This window comes from Fulmarus glacialis, unplaced genomic scaffold (genome assembly GCF_000690835.1).
Source record: "Fulmarus glacialis isolate BGI_N327 unplaced genomic scaffold, ASM69083v1 scaffold11544, whole genome shotgun sequence".
In the NCBI taxonomy this organism is placed as follows: domain Eukaryota; kingdom Metazoa; phylum Chordata; class Aves; order Procellariiformes; family Procellariidae; genus Fulmarus; species Fulmarus glacialis.
Window position 1 is genome coordinate 79,341 of NW_009209997.1, and position 18,943 is coordinate 98,283.

The 18,943-nt window shown below is 34.6% G+C and overlaps 1 protein-coding gene across 1 annotated transcript in view; it reads right to left on the minus strand.

The window, feature by feature from the left end:
• The window catches only part of ELP4 (elongator acetyltransferase complex subunit 4), a gene marked incomplete at its 5' end in the record, with an annotated part of 115,321 nt that overhangs the window by 64,635 nt on the left and 31,743 nt on the right, over positions 1-18,943 (minus strand). Inside the window, one exon of the mRNA XM_009577029.1 lies at positions 17,952-18,058. Coding sequence (XP_009575324.1) covers positions 17,952-18,058 — 107 coding nt within the window. The remainder of the gene's footprint in view (positions 1-17,951; positions 18,059-18,943) is intronic.

The following is an 18,943-nucleotide window of genomic DNA, read 5'->3' on the forward strand; positions in this document are numbered from 1 at the left end:
AGGGCTGCCATAATAGTTATCTATTTTATAAATGTATTTAGGTTATAACTTTCCAGTGTAACTTGCATTCAATTTTTCAAAACAGGAAATGTTTCTTTTTCATATATAAAAACATTCATTGTATCGCAACAGTCGTGTCTGATACTGATTTAAAATGTTTCTTTTAACACTTTAACACTTAACACTAAAGGCACTTTTAAAGCCTAAAATGCCATGCACAAGTGACATTCAAGAGGACAGACAAGTTTTATAATCTAGTTTGGGCACTACTGACTTCCAGTGGAAAGATCTAGTGAGATATGACACCATTTATACATGCCATATTGTGTGCTATACTCAAATGTGCAAGCACTTAAAGCCTGTGTCAGCAATGGTTGCAATGCTTGAATTATAAAAACTGTATCAATATGCATCACTCAAACAACACAAAGAAATACACGGAAATCCTTTTTTTAGTAAAAGAACTTCTTTTTGCCTGTAAATACTTTACACAGGGCCATCTAAAGATCTTATTTAGATTAATATAGAGAAGTTGCTTGGAAGAAATTACAAATAACTGCATTTTCATCTTAAAATGTAATGTTCAATGACTACTATAATTGCACATAAATACATTTAGAGATCCTAAGGTCAGGACGAGTTGGTGATGAGGGCATAACTGAGTGTGAGAAGACGAATGAAATAAATTTAAGTGTACAATTAAAGTTGGCAAGATTATTTAAAAAAATAAAGTCAGATCTTTTTTTAAACCTTGCTGCTTATTTTAAAAAAAGATAATACATTAATTTTTCTCATTTTGGACAGCTTCACCTTTTCTTTACAACGCACATCTTTCTTGAATATCTAGTATGATACATGAAATAACTGTACTACATAATTATGTTTAACAAACTACGTAAAACTGCAAAATATACTTAAGTGATACGAAGTAATAACTGACAGGAAGATATGCTTACAATGCTACCAAACTAATTTATTCAATAATTTCAAACTCAGATCTTTTGTAAATACACCAGGCTAAGTCATCAGCACATATCAGGATACTATGACCCATTTGCTAACAAAACTGGTGCAGACAACAAAGTATCTTCAACACTTTAACATACATATATAAAAAAATCTTCATTTTAAGGCTAACTGTTAAGAATTAGGAAGTGGTCAATAAACGTCATCCCGAAAGTGTAGTTGGTCAAGTTACCATGTATTTAATATATTATTAATCTTAGGTTTTCGTTGAAGTCATAAGTCACAAAACATTCTTGGGTAATTAATATGGCTGAACACACCAGAAGTCAAAATCATAGTACTATAAAACTGCACATTATAAAACTAGCAATCTGTCCTTTCAGTCACTGCCACTCAGTACTCCCAGAAAGGAGCTGTCATGTATGCTTCTAGATAGACAAGGAACTGTTGCATAGAAACTATCTAAGAAATTAAAATTGGAATATTGAAATTAAAAAAGAAAATCTAAGCACTGAGAAGTGACTAAAGGGCCCAGACTAACACAGAGGAATTGATCAAGACAAGCAGATGTATACTCATAAGTCGTCATAAGCAAAATAATCTTTTTTTATAAACAATGTTTTCAAGAATCAGCAGTTCAGCAATGTTTCAAGATTTAAATTTAAATATACCGTAAAAATATCCCAGACTGCTATGCTCTTTATTTTTAAATCTGTAGTCGTTTCTAATGTCAGATTTGTAAGTTTTTGCATAAAAATTAAAAATGTCTAAGTGACTGGAATTGTGATACTTCATTTTAGGAATCTATTATTAACCCAGCATCAAACTCCTTTTAAGCAAGATAAAAGAAAAACTCTCTAACCAGCATCAATCCTTACTTTAATATGAATAGCAGGATGTGAACTTTTCGTTTTTCAAACTGCTAATGAATTTGCAGACCCCAACAATCCAAATCACTCTCCCATAATTTCTTTGGCGCTGCAGTGGTAGCAGGATGGAACTCCTCCGCCATCTCCAAATCCCTTTAATATTGTTTTATAGACCATAAAAACAGTATAGGTATTGAATATGTAATAGCAGAGGCCTGAAAAAGTTCTCATTTTTTTATGACACCTGTTTCTTCTGATGTGGACAAGAACTATTACATATGAGGAAGGTCATTATGCCAAGTCATAGCATAAAGCTTTGATGACACACAGGAAAGAATACAGAAGAAAATCTCAAATCCAGACTAAAAATTTAAGAAGTTATTCCTTAAGAAGTCATGGTTACTACCAAGGGAAAAACAAAAGTTCTGGAATCATGTACAAACCAAATAGTTACTAGAAAAAACAAGAACATGTTGAGGCAATATGATGCAAACAGCTGTGGTTAAGTGGTGCTCTGCTTGCGCTACGAGGTCTAACATGCCACTATTGCTTTTTGTACAGATGAGAGCTGGTTCAGAGATAGCAGCATCTATACGGGGCACTGTGTTGTGCCATAGAGGTACAAAAAAAGATTGACAACAAAATTAATTATAATAAATAAATAAATATGGAAAGCAAGACATAATTTATGGGTAGATTTAGTACACTGCTACTGTAACAAGTGAACTGAGCATGGCTGTGTGGCTAAGTTATTCTTCCCTGCCTTCAGAGCAGCTGGTTACTAAGATTAATGATTTATATATTCAAAAGGGTCTTGATTCTTCTGGACTTGTTGGCTGGAAATGCTACAGAAAGCGTGATACCCATACTACTTAGCTTTCTCCCCACAACTAAGATAGATACATGTACTACAGTCAGCTGTCAAGCATTTTAAAAAGATTATTAATTCAGCTTGAACTTAATCTGCTGAATGAAAACGCCTGAAAAAACATACTTCAGTTTTAAGAAAGGAGAGAAGTATGACGATGTGTCAGAAAGAAACTTAGGCTGATAGTCATGCCTTTATGAGTGCATCACTGAAACCCCCCTTTTCAGCAACAGGAATGGACTGTACTTATTTGAAAGGACAATTTGCGGATCTTTATGCTTCTGTTGAAATACAAAAATACAGCAAAATACGCTGTTACACAAAAGAGTGAGAAATCAAAACATATTCCAGAATGCAATTCTTCAGTATCTTCTATCTGGATTATCACAGAATCATAGAGCATCTCGAGTTGGAAGAGACCCATATATCAAAACACTGTATGTTTTAACCTAATATATTGGAACTATAACAGAAAACTACAAAGAAATTATCTCCCTAGAAATTTTATTATCCTAACTATTCAGAAACTTTGTATTAGAACAAATTAATTATATCCAATGAAGCTAATGATACACATAACTAATGAAAAGTAGCACTCCTGATGACATAGGCTACTACTTAAATTATTACGACAAAAGTGACTTCAGACAAAAAGAACAATACTTAGCAAAAAGCAATCCTAGAAAGCTTTTTACTCTGAAGATTATTTGAGTAATCTTACCCAGAAATAAAGGGTCTGTTTTGTCAGATCATATTTGCATACACAGCTTTTCAACCAGTAAGTACAAACAACATGAATTAATTTAACATTTGGAAAAGAATTAAAAGATTTCTTATATGACAGAAGCAGATTTTGCTTTGTCATTCTTTCTTAGGTTCTGTATTATCAGAATGCTCCAAGCAGGTGTACGCGTTGGTAAAGGTCAACACGGTAACAGGCATCTTGTCTGATCTTTGAGTAGCACTACTGGTCTATTAATAGCATAACGTTCTAACAAACAATACATGACGTTTTAAATACCTCTTGAATTTTTAATCTCCTATACATCTCCTATACATCGCCACATTATTTCTAATTTTCTTTTAATAAAGCGAGTTTTTGCAGAGTAAGAAGAAAAATCACTCCTATACATCTCCTATACATGGTTAATCTCAGAGAAAGAGTTTAACAGCTTTAATGAATTAAAAATCAGAAAATGCTTCATAAAACCAAAATGTTTCGGTTAGGAGAAAGCAGCAGCCATGTATCTGAAAACAAGGAAATCTAAGAAAAAAAATTATCTCTGCCTATACATGCTTTGCTAAAAGTCTCTTGACACAAATAAAAGGATCCTCCCCAACATATGGAGGAGTTGCTGTGCCCTTCCGGGGATGGTCTGTAGCTATGTTCACCTCAGGCACGCCAAGGAGAGGTGAATTGTCAAATGCAATTTCAATCATTGGGTGGTTTCGTTGAGGCAGATTAGTTGTACGCAATCATGATAGATAGTTTATCCCAGCCCCAAACTGCCGCTTGGGAAATCTTGCACGCAAACGAACAGAAACTCAGTCATTATTAGTGTCAAGAAGGTACACAGAGGCAAAATTTGGTTGGCAGCCAGGCAAGATGAATCAAGGCGAAAAAGTGACCAATTGCATGTTCAAAATGGAAATTGATAGGCATGTTGTAGTTTGGAAAGATTTTAAACACCAGAAAAAGTCATACATTATTAATTATTCAGAGATAAATATTTAAAGTCTTTCTCTATGGAGAAATAAAATTTTTTAAGTCAATGTAAATTACATGTATAGTGTCCTAATTTTACACTTCTTTATCCCAGAAGCTTCACTATGACAGTTCAGAGCATTTCTTATAACTTCAAATATTCCTGATCACTAAAAATATTGCAAATTAAAAATTATCCACCAAATAAACATTTTTAAAACAAATAAATGGTATATTGGTTTTGCTGAATTATTTGTAAGCAAAGCAACCATTGGCACCCCTCACAGTGAAGTATAATGGTCATATTTATCACCTTTACCTTTTCAAAGGTACCTAAATATTTAATGAACAAAACAGTAAAATCCACCTGTGTGAGCAATCACAATCCTTGGTTCTCTAATAAATAGCAAAAAATTGCTAAAAGAGAATGTCCTCAAGTTTCATTGCCTGAAGTGATATGCTCTGACAAATCTAACAGCTCTTTCTGTGTCATTCCTAATGCACTTGTCACTCAGTATTATCCATCCTCATTAATGACAATGGGAAAGTTTATCTTGGGAACACGTTTTAAATCATCCACTCTTTACAATGGGACCATGAAATCTCTTACAAAACATGAGGCGGGAACTACTCTGACAACAAAACCCCTTCCTGGCAGCTTTACTCTTAATTCCTGTTCAAGGAATAATGTGTTTATCATACAACCATACGGAACAATATATTAGATGAAACTTGAAACAAGAATAGCTTGTTTGATTTTTCAAGATAGGAAGTAATTTTACAGTATTTTTATTATGCTGAGAACAGTAAATCTTTTAGGAGTGTAATTTTGTATGGAACCATACTTCTTCTTTTAGGGAAAAAAAAGCTTAAAAAATACTCATAAAATAGTTTGAATATTTATTAGCTAAACACTTAATAGAAACAGCAATACTTCTCTCAATAAAAATGATCTCCGACTATTTCCAGCTTTGTCCAAATTCTGCTTTATTTATAAATATTTTTACCAGATGTCTAGACTGTACATATAACAATATTCCAGTTATGCCTAATTTTCGCCAGTAAATACTCTGTTTTGATTATCAGTTCTGAAAACTGATACCCTTCTATGTCAATGCTATGCACTTGCAACGGATGGAATGCAACTATTCGCTTTACTTCGGATGCTCTAATGTAAAAACTGCAACATCCATTGCTTCTCTTTTCATAATCTCATTTGTAACAACACCAAGAACCTTCCATAAAAGCAGCAGTTAACATAACTTACTTTCAAACACATCTTCTCTTACTGCACCTTCAATAAATGCTAATGTTTTGGATCAATTTGTAAAGTAACAATATAATTTCAAAACACAAACTCAAGAAACAAAAAATAACAAAAACTAAATAAATGCTGCAAGAAAGTATTCCAGATACATGTATTTTTGTGAGCACAACAACTCCTAAACTGAATGTGCAGAATAATATTGTCCTAAAGGAAATACACACCATGGTGTGGATGAGCAAGACAGGAGAGGCAAAAGTAGAAGAGATCATGGTACATGTAAAAATTTTAGTTCAGACTACACAAGGAAAATGTGCTTCTTATATAAGGATATAAGTAAGCCACTAACAAAATCCTTTCGGCGCAACCCTTCTACCTTAGAGCCTAACTCTACAAACACAGCAAAAATTTTCCTTTGTAGGTTTAGGGGCGTTTCAGTAACCTGAATCTAATTCTCATGGCTTTTGCAAAGCCAGAATGCCCTTCTCAGATCAGGAAAAAGACAACACAGATGTAAGTCCACCTCAAAACTGTGTCTTTTCCATACAGTAACTGTGGTCCTGAAAGTTCCTAAAGTAGCCCATGTTTTCTTAGGACAGAAAGAACAAGAACAAGCCAGTTCTTCCTTCACTGTTTCCATAGGTTTTCAAAAAACAAAACATAACAAAATTAATTTTTCAGAGTATTGCTCAAGATTTTAGCAGGCAGTAGTGATTTTTCTTCTTACTCTGCAAAAACTCGCTTTATTAAAAGAAAATTAGAAATAATGTGGCTTTTTATTTAACTGATGATAAATGAAATACCTCATCAGTAATTTCTTATCAAAATGTAAAGGAAACCTAAAAAGAACAAAACCTAAGCAGGACACTAATAAAAATAAAGCAAATATATGTCAATGTCTAGATATTTAAAAATAGCTATTTTAATGGTACAAATACAAAAATAAAAACTAACCTAATACATTTAAAGATGATCGTCATTTACAAAATGCCTCTTCATTTAAGCAAAACGTGAATTCCATGTAACTGTACAGCTCTCAAAGCATCAGGAATCTCCTGTTAGTTACTTACTGGAGTACCTGCACACATTTAATATTTATGCTGTCTTTCTCTCTATCCATTTTTAAACAGAATTAAAGGAGTAGCTAAAACTCTGCCAATAAAATGACAGGAAGGCTATTTTTAGTCTAGATGATGTAGACCAAGCACAAACAGCCCATGGCTATGCAACTATTGAGGATCAGATCTAAATACAAATATTAGACTTCCTTCTTATTAATTCCTTATTTTGACAGCAACAAGAATTACAAATTAAGTACTGGTTCGTATCTCTTAATAAACACTTATCCTAGAAGCAGAACCATTTTTCCCTATATTACAGCAGCAAAAGCTCATATAACTCCTGTCACACTACTCTGGTAGCAAAAGGGTTGTGAAAGGGCATTTGAGGCAGCATAGGAAACCTGTAATCCGCCCAGAATTACAAAGCCTTATACTAAAAGGTGAGAAGTACTGATTAAGAAGTAGTTGATGTTGCCTCAGGGGCTTTAGATTGCAGACCTGAGACATAACTGACTTAAGAGACTACAGTGTTTATTGATTAAGCAACACATTACTAAAACCCTAATAAATCAATGAGAGAAGAGATACAACCAATGGATAACAAACACCACACAATAAAGAGCTGAAAATAAAATACTGCTCAGTTAGTAACATACGGCAGCTCAAGTGGCTGAAGGACGTGTTTATTCTATACATCACACATACTGTATATCAAGATGGGGACAAGCTGTGGCTATAGCTATGAGCTGACTTTCCTTGGTCAGTCCCGAGAGTGTAGCTTCACCATACCCTATTTGGCTCCCAGTCTCAGTCTGCAAGTGAGCACTGCGAATTCAAGACCCCTACGTCTTTAGGCCAACAAAAATAACAGAACAAGGTCTCCCCTAGTTTAATCTTTTCCACTCTTATGTGATACATAAGATTTAAAATACAAAGTAGTGAATATTGTATTAAATCATCATATTCTGCTATACTTTCCACCAATACGCAGGTAACCATACAAACTTGAGGCTGCACGTAGAAGCCCTTCAAAGCCAGAAATACCAGTGAGACTCAGTACACAAGCAAAACTTTTCCTCTTGTTCATCTAATTGTGTGTTGGCTCACAAATAAAAGCAAGTAAGGGCACATGTCTGAAAACTATACTGGAACACTGCAACCCTTGACTGAAAATAGCGGCTTGCAACCGCCATTGTTAAAGTTTTTCTGCCACTCACGGACCCCAAGCCTATCTGCCAACTGCACAGTTCTTAACTCCTCCAGCTGGAGAATCTGGAGCCAACCCAATGACAAGGCAGGTCACTGTATAGCTACTATCCAAACACGTGAAATGTTTTGCTTACAAATACACCATTAAGGTTCTATTCAAACCCACAGCAGATATTCTGGGTATATCATGGAGACTTCAGAAGTCCCCTCAAGACTCAGCTACCATGGCCAATTTGTCCGCCTCAAACGTTCATATGCAAGTCACACAAAGCCTATCTTTTTCAGAACAAGTGAATGTACAGCTCCTTAGCAAAGATTACTAAAGATGTTAAAACTTTAAATATTAAGCAATCAGGTTATTTTAAGAAAAGCAAGCACTGTTTTTGAATGCAAGGTGAAATTGATTTCTCTGGCACAGCAATACTCACATCCTCCCACTTAAAAATGATAAACTGTTCTTTATTTTTGTTTTCTGCGTTTACTTTTAAACATGACTCAAGCAGACATACTGCCCAAAGATTAGCGGCTTAATATGAGAAAAAGGTAAGTCCATTTGGTAACTGTTTTGTAAACATATGAATTTTATGAACATCAGAGTGAAAATCCTTCAGTAGTTTTTGCATAACAGACTTGAAGCAGGACAAAAGATGAAGAGCCCACAGAGAGTATTTTCATAAGCTAAAAACCATAGGTTTCTCAAACCTTAAATACCTGAAATGAGGCATTTAAAGTGAATTATTTTCAGCAAGTACTACCAGCTGTTTTCCGAAAGTCAAGCATTCTATGGATGGTATAAGTTGGCACCCAAATTCACTTTATGTATTTATGTATTTATGGACATCAATACACAGCTTTAGTTATTGTACACTATACAATTACTGCTCACTTTCTTCAGAAGGAAGGAATGAAGAAAGAGGAAGCTGAACTGTTACTTGGTAATGCCATTCAAATTCAAGCTATTATTCCGAAGGCGGTTAATATTATGTTAATGTTAAGCTGGCCAGAAATACCCCTTTAAATGCAATAAACAATATTTTTCTTCTTGGAGACAGTCTCACTTGGTATTTCAAAAGTTTTAACATGCAATGAGAAATTTTAAATTGCATTACGCATGATAACAGAATCCTCTGAAAACCATATGTAATACAACCAAGAAAAAGCAAATTTAAAAAAAAAAAAACAAAACATGCAACTAAAACAACTATGAGAAAGACAGCAATAAAGATGGCATGACCAAAATCTAAGTTTATTTATGCCTTAGGCACTCTAGTCCTCAGCCATTTTGCTTATGACAATCTACTTTTTGCACACTCCTTTTGGCCAGGAATATAAAAATAAAATGTACTCTGGAATTCAGTCACAAATAATACCCCATAATTTGGCCAAAGCAGAAAGTAGTATTTGCACAACGGTTATAGAACATTTTTTTCTTCACCTACAGTACTTTGCAGTCTACGTACATTTTTTTCTCCTGTCTCTTTTTGGCACTTTTAAGTCTTTCAGACTAAGAATAATAAGACTAGTTTGCCCTCAATAAAAATAAAATAAAAAAAATGTTCCTGTATGTTAACAGTTCAGTAAAGGGTAATACTCTTTGTGAATCAGTAAAATAAATAGATCAGCAAAATGGTATGGAACAGTTTTTGTAGAGGTGAAAAATTTAAAGAAACCATAAATTTCTGGTTTCCTTACAGATTTATGTTCATCCAAAATCACTAATATTTTCATAAGACTGGAAATGTTAACCCTTAATCTTGAATTTGCAAAATTACAATAAAATATTTTGGAGTTTGCTTGATTAAGCATGTTACTAGTCATAGCAACCATTTGGCAACATTGCTCTGTTGTCCTACAAAATGACATTGTAACTCTTCCCAAGTTTTTGATGGGGCTATCTTACAGTTGCCTAGTTTACAGAGTACTTTGAATCACTTTCTACCCAAAGATCAATAATCAAAAGCATAACAAACAGTACTGAGACAAGAAGATCCAGCTGGATGCCCATCTTCCATGTGGAGATACAAAGTCACCTATTCTCGATTTTCAGTAACAGCCCTGAACTCCTACTTCAATGCGTTTCAATAAGGTTCATGTGTGATACAGGCCTGTGGTTGAGGAAATGTGACTTCCTATAAGCTTTAATTTTTATTTTCCTGCATTTACAGAGATAAGTAAAATTCAGAGATCTGTTTATTGTGTAATGGAATGATTGAATTAGCTATTATTTGAAAGTGAGAACATTATACAATTATGAAATATCGTATTTTTATTAAAATTTGGTGGTATTTTAAAGAGCACTTAATGGAGGTGGCACTCAGCTCCTGCTGAGAACTACCATGAATATGGTGCTTAATTCTTTTTGCTTCTTAACACTCACCATCAATATCTTTCTAACTTATACCCACAGACCTTTGTCTAAAAAACACTACTACTTTAGTGAAAAATATAATCGTTGTAGATAAAGAGTTTTTTAATCTTTACCAACCAACATTTTTACAAAAGATCTTTCTAGCCTACCTGTCTTCTAATACTAAGAAAGTGGGAATATGTCAACTACTTTATTTGTCTGGCAAATACAAGATAAGTTGACCCATTTATTTACAGAGTGAACAAGGCCAATCCATTTCATGCGGCAGCACTGACCCTTAACACAGATCCTGTGCATGAGCAGTCCATTACAATATGTACAAGTGACCTTTAATTGCATTAATGGCTTTGTTGCATGTTCTTCCATTGCAACAACACAATTACGGTATAAATATTTCTAAACAACATAATTATTTGTTTAAATAAAAATATTTCTGAGTTCTGTTTACTGACAAGGAACTGCAGATGCACTGTATTATAAGTGTTAAAGTTTTGAAAAATTGAATGGAGCCCTCATGTTATACTTGTATAATGTCAAACAACCCATAAAACAAAATTAGTTATGAAATAAATTTCAGGATATTACAAATCTTCATATGCAATCTAAAAGTTAACAGTACCTACCTGTATTCAACTTCAGAATATTGAAATAATTTAATTTACATTATTCAGTATTACACAATAAGAAGGCGATACTTTCAAATTAAATTTTTCCACATGTACACAAGATACAAGTGTTCTGAAATTCCATACACCACATAAAACTTATTACTTGATTTCAGTTCTATGTACCATTAGCATTCAGAGGGTATTTTCTTTTTAAATAGGAGCCTTCCAAGTATTGTTTTACCTCAAGTTACTATAATTTAAAAATATCTCCCAAAACTTTACCTAAATCATACTGTCACAATTTTAAACACGTTTATTTATTCAAAATTGTTTGAAAGAATGTAATACATTTTTGACAGGCAGTCTTTTACAATATTGAAATCAAATCCTTGATTTCATCAAACCCTTCATATTCTGTGCCTTATTCCTGGAAGGCTCATGCCAAAATGATTTAGTTTGATTTTCTTTAACAATGGTAGGTTGGCTTGACAGCATCTGACAAAACAATTCAGTGAAGTACACCATACCAGGTAAAGAGAACCTGAACTGGCTACTAGATGAAATAATGCAGAATGGAGCTTGGAATTATAACAGAATTAGTTTTGCAGGAGAATCTTTTTGCAGTATTATTAATTTTAGATTAAGAAAATGTTACAGTGTTGTAATTACTATCCTTTGATCATGTTTAAATAAGCCAGTGGTAATGTCTTTATTAATATCATAGGGAAAATGGACAGGAAAAATCAATGCAACAGTGGTTTGACTGGCATAAATTTCAGCCAAATTTTATTACAATGTTTTACCTCTCTCTGTTAGAAAGTTTAGTTTTATACGCAGAGTTCCCTGCATTTGAGTCCCTGAGCTGAAGTGGAGCATCCACAGTACTAGAGTTTGCCAGGTATGATGCTATCTGCTCAAGGCAGGCTGAGGAAAAAGAGGTTTTCCATGTAAGCCCCAAGGGTACTTGTGTTCTCAAACACATGGGGACAAGAGGCTCCAAAAATTTTATTACATTAGAAAATTAAAGAAATACACTTTCTGTAACACTTCAGAGAAGTTCTGTCTCACCTTTGAACCAGGAATACCTGTAAAGTTTCATCCATGCTCCAGGCACTGGGCAGCCAGGCAGTCACAACCGTGTTACCCTCCGTCTTGGTAAAAGCAGGTTCCATTCTGAGGTAAGGCCCTAACATGGGGTCAAGTCTTGTAATGTCACCAGTGCACAATCTTAAAATACAGAGTTGCTTTTATCTATATACGAAGGTATATTGACTAAGCTCCCAGTATTACATGTATCGTGTAGCATATATTAGCTTTGGTGTTACGTTGTGTGAACTTTATCTCAGTGAACAAGAATTCATTTCTGTATTTTGCTGACTGATTGCTATAGAACTATCACCTTACTTAAATTTCTAATAAACCAATGTTTTGCCTTTTGTCAGCTCTCAGGCTCACAGATTCTCTTTGTTAAAATATTGCCTAAAATAGTTCATTAATTCAAATGTGTTTGTTTATTTACAAAATTACTCAACTTTATAAACATCAGTGAAATACTATCAGGATTAGGGTGAGTCATTAGTGAAGGGCGCTTCAAATTTTCTTGGAAGAAGCCTATAAGAAGTGATGCTATTAGAGACAGAGCGGACACCTTCTAATTCTCACTGATACAGAGATTGGTATGGCACGTGTGCATATTTTAAATATATGCTGATCCCATATGTACTGGTGATAGGGTTGATTTGTTCCTCCAGAAGAAATAGCTCACGAATAACCCTAAACCATTATGTCCATACCTGTTCTTGATTGTTTAATGAATAATTACAAAATGTTTCCAGGAGCACAATTCTCGCACTCAGTGACTTCACCATCTCCTGAGTCACTTAGGACCAAACCTGTGCTATGCTAATACTACAGTGAAGCACTGCAGACATTAGTTCTGACTTGGTCTTACCCACCTGTTTTGGTAAATAATCTATAGAAATGGCTAATTGCACTTCTCCTTTGCAAATAAGAAGTTTACCACAGTATATCTGCATAAAATAAGCAATGAAAAGGGATAGAATGAAAAAAAAAAAGTAGAAATACAGAGATTTCAGATGGAAGCTACCTAAGACGTATTTCCTGTTTTTAATTGCCAAATTCATCATCTTAAAAGAAGATTTTTAAGTCTTCTTCCAAATACCAATGCTGGACAGATACCATACACATGAATATCTGGAGTTGCAATTAAATCTTGCTTATTTTGGCAATCGTTAGTTTTCTTATAGTCCTTTATTGATAGATGAACAAAGGACATTATTTTAATGCCTTTGGAATCATACATTTATTTTTAATTCTACATACACTCAATTGCTGTTTTTTGTGATTATGTTTCCTTCCAAAGACATAACCTTTTACTCTGGCAATTACCACTAGGAGAAATGCACTGCAGTGTGCTCCATAGTACCAAATTGTATCTGCCTGCCACTGAGAAACCAGCAACTTTCCTGCCACAGGACTCCTCTAATTCTGACTTTCTTCTCTCCCTGTTAGGAAACACCTCTCAGAAAAGAATCTCCTGAACTCACACATTAAGCTCTGGGAACTTACTTATTTTTGCTGCGTGGCAGTTCTTTATACAGTATACGACACTTTGCTTCAAACTGAGCTGTCTTTTAAAGATTTTTATTCTGGTTTGCACAGGTGTTATATAGCCATTAAAAAGAAAATCTTATTAGCTGGCTCTTACTTATGTATTCATCAAAATAAAAAAAAATTTCACAACTATTTATTAGACAAACTACATTATACAACTTATAGGAAAAAGCTTATTCTCTATACTATTAACAATTGACTGTTACCTGAAGACTTAAAAAATCAGCAGTAAAGCAAAACCAGGGAATTAAAAAAAAACCCTCACAAACTTTCCTATTTGCAAACATTTAGCTGAATTTATCAAAAGTTTAAATACGCAATTTCAGAGGTTTATGTTGACCAGACAGTAAGAAAGGGAGTTAATCAAATATGAATCTTCTCCAACTGTCTTGTCAAACCAGGTAATGATGTCCTGCCAGCCAAACTCAGAGGGAACATGTGAAACAAATACAAAAGTAAACAGGCCTTAAGCTGCCCAAGGGAAAGTCAGCAAGATGGCAATTTCAATCATTTGGAATAATACTAAAGCAGCCTTAGGCTTTTCTCAGAAAGGAAACATGTCACTGTTACTGCAATATTTCAACAAATCAGACTGCAAAAGAAAGGAACACTTATGTAATCACAGCCGTGGAACAGCGCTTTACTCAACGGTGAGGTGGAAAATAATTAAAAGGAAATTCCCTTTTTGCGAGTAATTGTAAACGTACCTACGTAACAAAGACAAACAATGTTTCCTTAGAAATTTCGAGTGAAAAAATCAAATTCAGACACAGATTCCTTTAGTTTTGATACAGGAGGCTCTGGAACAACAAAGATAAAGTTCTACCAAATAAAACTATGAACATAATGTTCCTACAAAATTTATCAAATGTTGATAAAAGTTACATTCAGAGCTACAAACAAAGCAAAAAGTACTTCAAGAACAATTCTGCTGAAAAGTTTCATTAAGATGAAGGGGTTGTCGTATCATTTAACTGAGAAATCAAAAAATATTTCAAATATTTGGGGAACTTACCTAATCAGTAAACTTTCAGTATGTGTCTAGTCATGTAGCCATCTTTTAGTCAATCATCAGAAAATCAAAGGCAAATTGGCATGACTCAACCCAAACTTTAATACCGCATGATTGTGTCGTGTAAGCTTGTTTTGTGCGAGGGCTGCTGTGGTTTTAGCAGAGAGATTAACGACCGGACCTAAGCTGGCCTCCAAACCTTGCCCTGCTGATGCCTCAAGCCCTTTGAAGTCTGACCATCATACCTGGCAAAACAACAGTGGGAACTAGGCTGGTGTCAGATCTAATCAAGTTTCCTGCCTCAGCATAGCTAACTATGGGGTACACTAATTGGCCCAATTGCGGATTATACCTTTTGCTACAGATTCAAGACAATAATTTAGTCAAATGATGGTTTTTATCTCCTTCTAATTAAGATTCCAAAGTGGGAAGAAATAGGATTAGACAGGCTAACTTCAAAATTGTGTCCTTTAAAGTGGTATGCACATAAGATAGATCTCTGATAATATTGCATATAATAATATATTGCTAGTAACTAACGTGTGAAGATTTGGGAAAGCTTGATACAGTTACTGCACCTTTTACCATAAATATGTAAGTTTTCCTGGAAAGGGTCTACCTCATAATTTACGAATGGAAAATGAACACTCATAAATATTCATTAAAAAACATTTTCATCCTGATTTTTAAAAAGATCCCTTTAGAATACATTTCAGTCAATCTTATTTTGACAAAGAAGGTACAAGAAAAACTGAAACAGTTAAATGATTCTGCAGACTATAAAGAGGCGGAGTCCCTCCCACAAAACTGCAATCTAATAAAACGGATTTGACATTTAAGTTTTTTTATTGATGAAGGCCAAACCATAAAGAATTATTTAACTGGTGAGCAATCCAGAGATGAGAAAAACCATGTCCTGTGTCCTTATTTTAAACTGTAAAAAAAGAATGGTCTAGTGATGATAAACCTTTTCTGGAGAAATTTTGCCATAAATAGGTTGTGTATTTCTAACTTTTCTCATGCAATTTGATTTTAAAGTGGCATTTCAAGTAGAAGTCAATATTTTTACCCTAAATTATGTATATAACTAAGCAGAAGCTTTTCAAAAACTGTAACGAACTCAAAATATATTTCATTTCACATTTAAGCTACACATTAAAGAAGTCATAAACTTAGTGTACTTTGTATAAAGCACTGTTGCCTGTAACACACACTGTTGTGCTGCTTTATGTTTTTACCACCAGAACCAAACCTGACTGCTGACTCATCGCATTCTAACTGCAGAAACGTATTTTAGAAGACTCTATTCACATCTGTTCTTAATTCAATTTTCCCTTATTTTCTTAATGACCTCATTGCTCTAGTCAGCCTAGCCGTAGTCTGCCTACACAGTATGAGGAAGAAAAACATATGTATTATAGATTAGTGAAATGTGTACAGGAAGATCACAGTAGGACAGTTATCTAACATGTTCAAAAATGGCTAGTTTTTGTCAGTTCAGCTTATAGAAAGCATATCTCTAAAAAACACCTGAGGTTATTCAAAAGGGGCTGCAGCTGAGCAATGAAGGGAGAAATTATACAAGTGGGTCATCTATGCATGTCTAGGGCAACAGGTTTTCATGAGTTCCACTACACCCCTGTTTCCAACGCTTCTGCCCATGGCTAATTCAATTCTTTTTACAGAGCCTCTTGCTGAAGTTGTTTTTTTTTTCCTTCGAAATTACATAACAAATTAGAATCCCAAACATGTCTAACAGAAAAAATTATATTCTGAGTCACGATTCATAGTGAGGAAAAAACCCCCAAATATTCTAATTCATAGCTATAATAAATGAGAATTTACTACACTGTGAAATGAGGGTGCACGCTTCTCTGCACTTCCGAAAACAGTAAGAACATTTGTATTTTAAAACCAAACACAGACTATTAAGGTTTTTGTTTCTAATGTACTGCTCAAAAGCAGTTGTTAAAATGGTTTAATACCTCACAATGCCTGATTTCACTAACCGCATTCTCTGGAAAGTGAGAAACATTATAAAGGAATGTCTTCGGGGAAAAAAGCCCTCCTTCATGTATTTGCCTTTAAGTGGCTTCTGAAGAGGATACCTCTAGTTGGGAAACTTCTAGCACTCATGTAGGGATGACCTGCATGAAGAACTGGCTGCCTGATTAACTATTAACTACTCTCAATAGGATTACATAATTAAAGACATTGATGACCATTAATTAGGAGGAGGGCACCTTAATTTGTCATTTGATAGGGCCCTTTCAATGATTTATAGGTTAGGGCTACTTGCAATTGTGAAAGGGAGGGGGAAGTGAAGAGAGAGAACCCTTAAGTTACCTTATCAAGTGGCCAGCTAAAAAGGGCAGAGGGTCAAATAAGGGCCAAAGTGGTCACTTAAGGGTGAAGTCCCAAACACCAAAGCAGTGCCAAGCCACATTGACCATCATTTGGTGATGGAGTAAAAAATATGCTAATTTATTGGTGGCAATTCTCTCTTTTTATGGTTTCAAGCAGTTAAGACAAGTGGCCTGCTTAAGAGCTTTTCATTTGAAAAGAGATTAAACAAAATGGTTTGTCAGGGATGCTTGGCTGTTTTATGTCTTTGTTAAAGAAAATTTGCCCAGACTGTACCGAGGACTGTCACATCACCCCGAAAGCCATCTTCCATCTCTAAGCATTACTTGGTTAATAAATACATCAGCTCTAATTGCTTAATAGTGCTATGTTCATTTGCTCTTTAGCAAGATTAAAATGAAATACATCTTTTGTATTACTGCCTTCTATCAGGACTGTCTGCATAAAGGTCACAGAAAAAAGTTTAAATTTAGTAGGAAATTTACTTAAGGACATTAGTGTAAATGATACTGTGTTTAAAATGACATAAAAGAGCGAAAGGTGATTTCAGTAATGCAAAGAAAATGGTTTCTGAATACTGATAAGGACACTTATCCCTCATACCACACACAATTTTAGGCAGCATTATACATTAAAATCCCTCTACTGGGGTAATAACATGTAGCTACTTTCCCACCCACTAACACAAGTAAGAGCAAGTCATTAACATTTAATTAAATATGCTCCTGACATCCTTAGAAACATGCCACGCTTTGTTATTGAAGGTTGTGGCCTACTTTCTATGTACATTTTAAACCAAAATAAACTATTTATAACAGACTGATTTAGTGCAGCAAATGAGACATTTTTAATTAGAAGGCATATGACAATATTTTATAAAACCGTTCTGAACAGCAAAACCAGAATGAAATGAATTTACAACATCTGATGCATATTTTATGTATTTCACAAAACGAAACATAAGAGATGGGATTAGCTCCACCTTTTGGGTTCTAAATAGTGAAACAAAACTGTTTCTCTTACCTCAATGGTGAACAGCTTCCTTTTTAATCTAAAAGCAAGGTCCTTCGTGTCTGACACATCACAGATCAAGCTATTAAGCCGAGGAATCTGATGTACATGAACCAAACCTTGTGGAAAGAAAGAGTAAAGGAGGGGAAAAAAATTAAGAAAACGCTGTCATCCAGATGCATAAATTAGAGTCTTACAGCAGATTTCTGTATATTTACACACACTCATCCTCCCCTTTTTAAACTGGAGCTTACTACCAGGAGCAATGAAGCAAACGGTGCGATTATACTCAAGTAATCAAGCAGAATAAGATAAACAGAAATCCTTGTGCGAAGAAAACTAATTGCACTTTGGTACAGAAGTACAGATGTAAAGAGGGATCTTAATACTTGTCAAAACTACAGCCGGTTTGTGTGTGATTTTCTCTTGTATTTACAGTAAGCAAATATGGCTATCACCTTGCATGCTGCCCACGGCACCACTGAGTGATCTTTATTTTATTAAATGCACCAGTAAGCAGCCAGCAAAACAAGGCTTATGGGTTACTGATAACCACTGAAGCTCTAATGAGAAGTACTTCGTTTTGTGCCCTGAAAATGACTTTTAAAAAGTTTCTGGAAAATACCTATTTAGATCATGGTTTTCGATAAATTTTAATCCCTATGCCATCCTAAGAGAAATAAGTTTTCTTCGTGCAGGAGGCTTATATAGCTGTTCAGATCTTTTTAACAGTACTAGGTGCACTGCAAGCTCTGCATTCTGTCAGCTGCAACTCAAGCTGATTTTTTCTGACAAGGACGCTGGATGGTTTTTGTGCAGCCTAATATAGTTTCTGAACAACCTAAGGGTGATTTTCTACATCTGAAAACCAGGAAAATTCTACAGGGCTTCTCAATTACTGGCCTATATTTGCTGTTCATAAAGCCAGCGTCTAAATGGAAATACTGAACATTTAGAAAAGACATCTTACTTGAAAACGGCAGCTGTGAGAAAAACCCCAAACA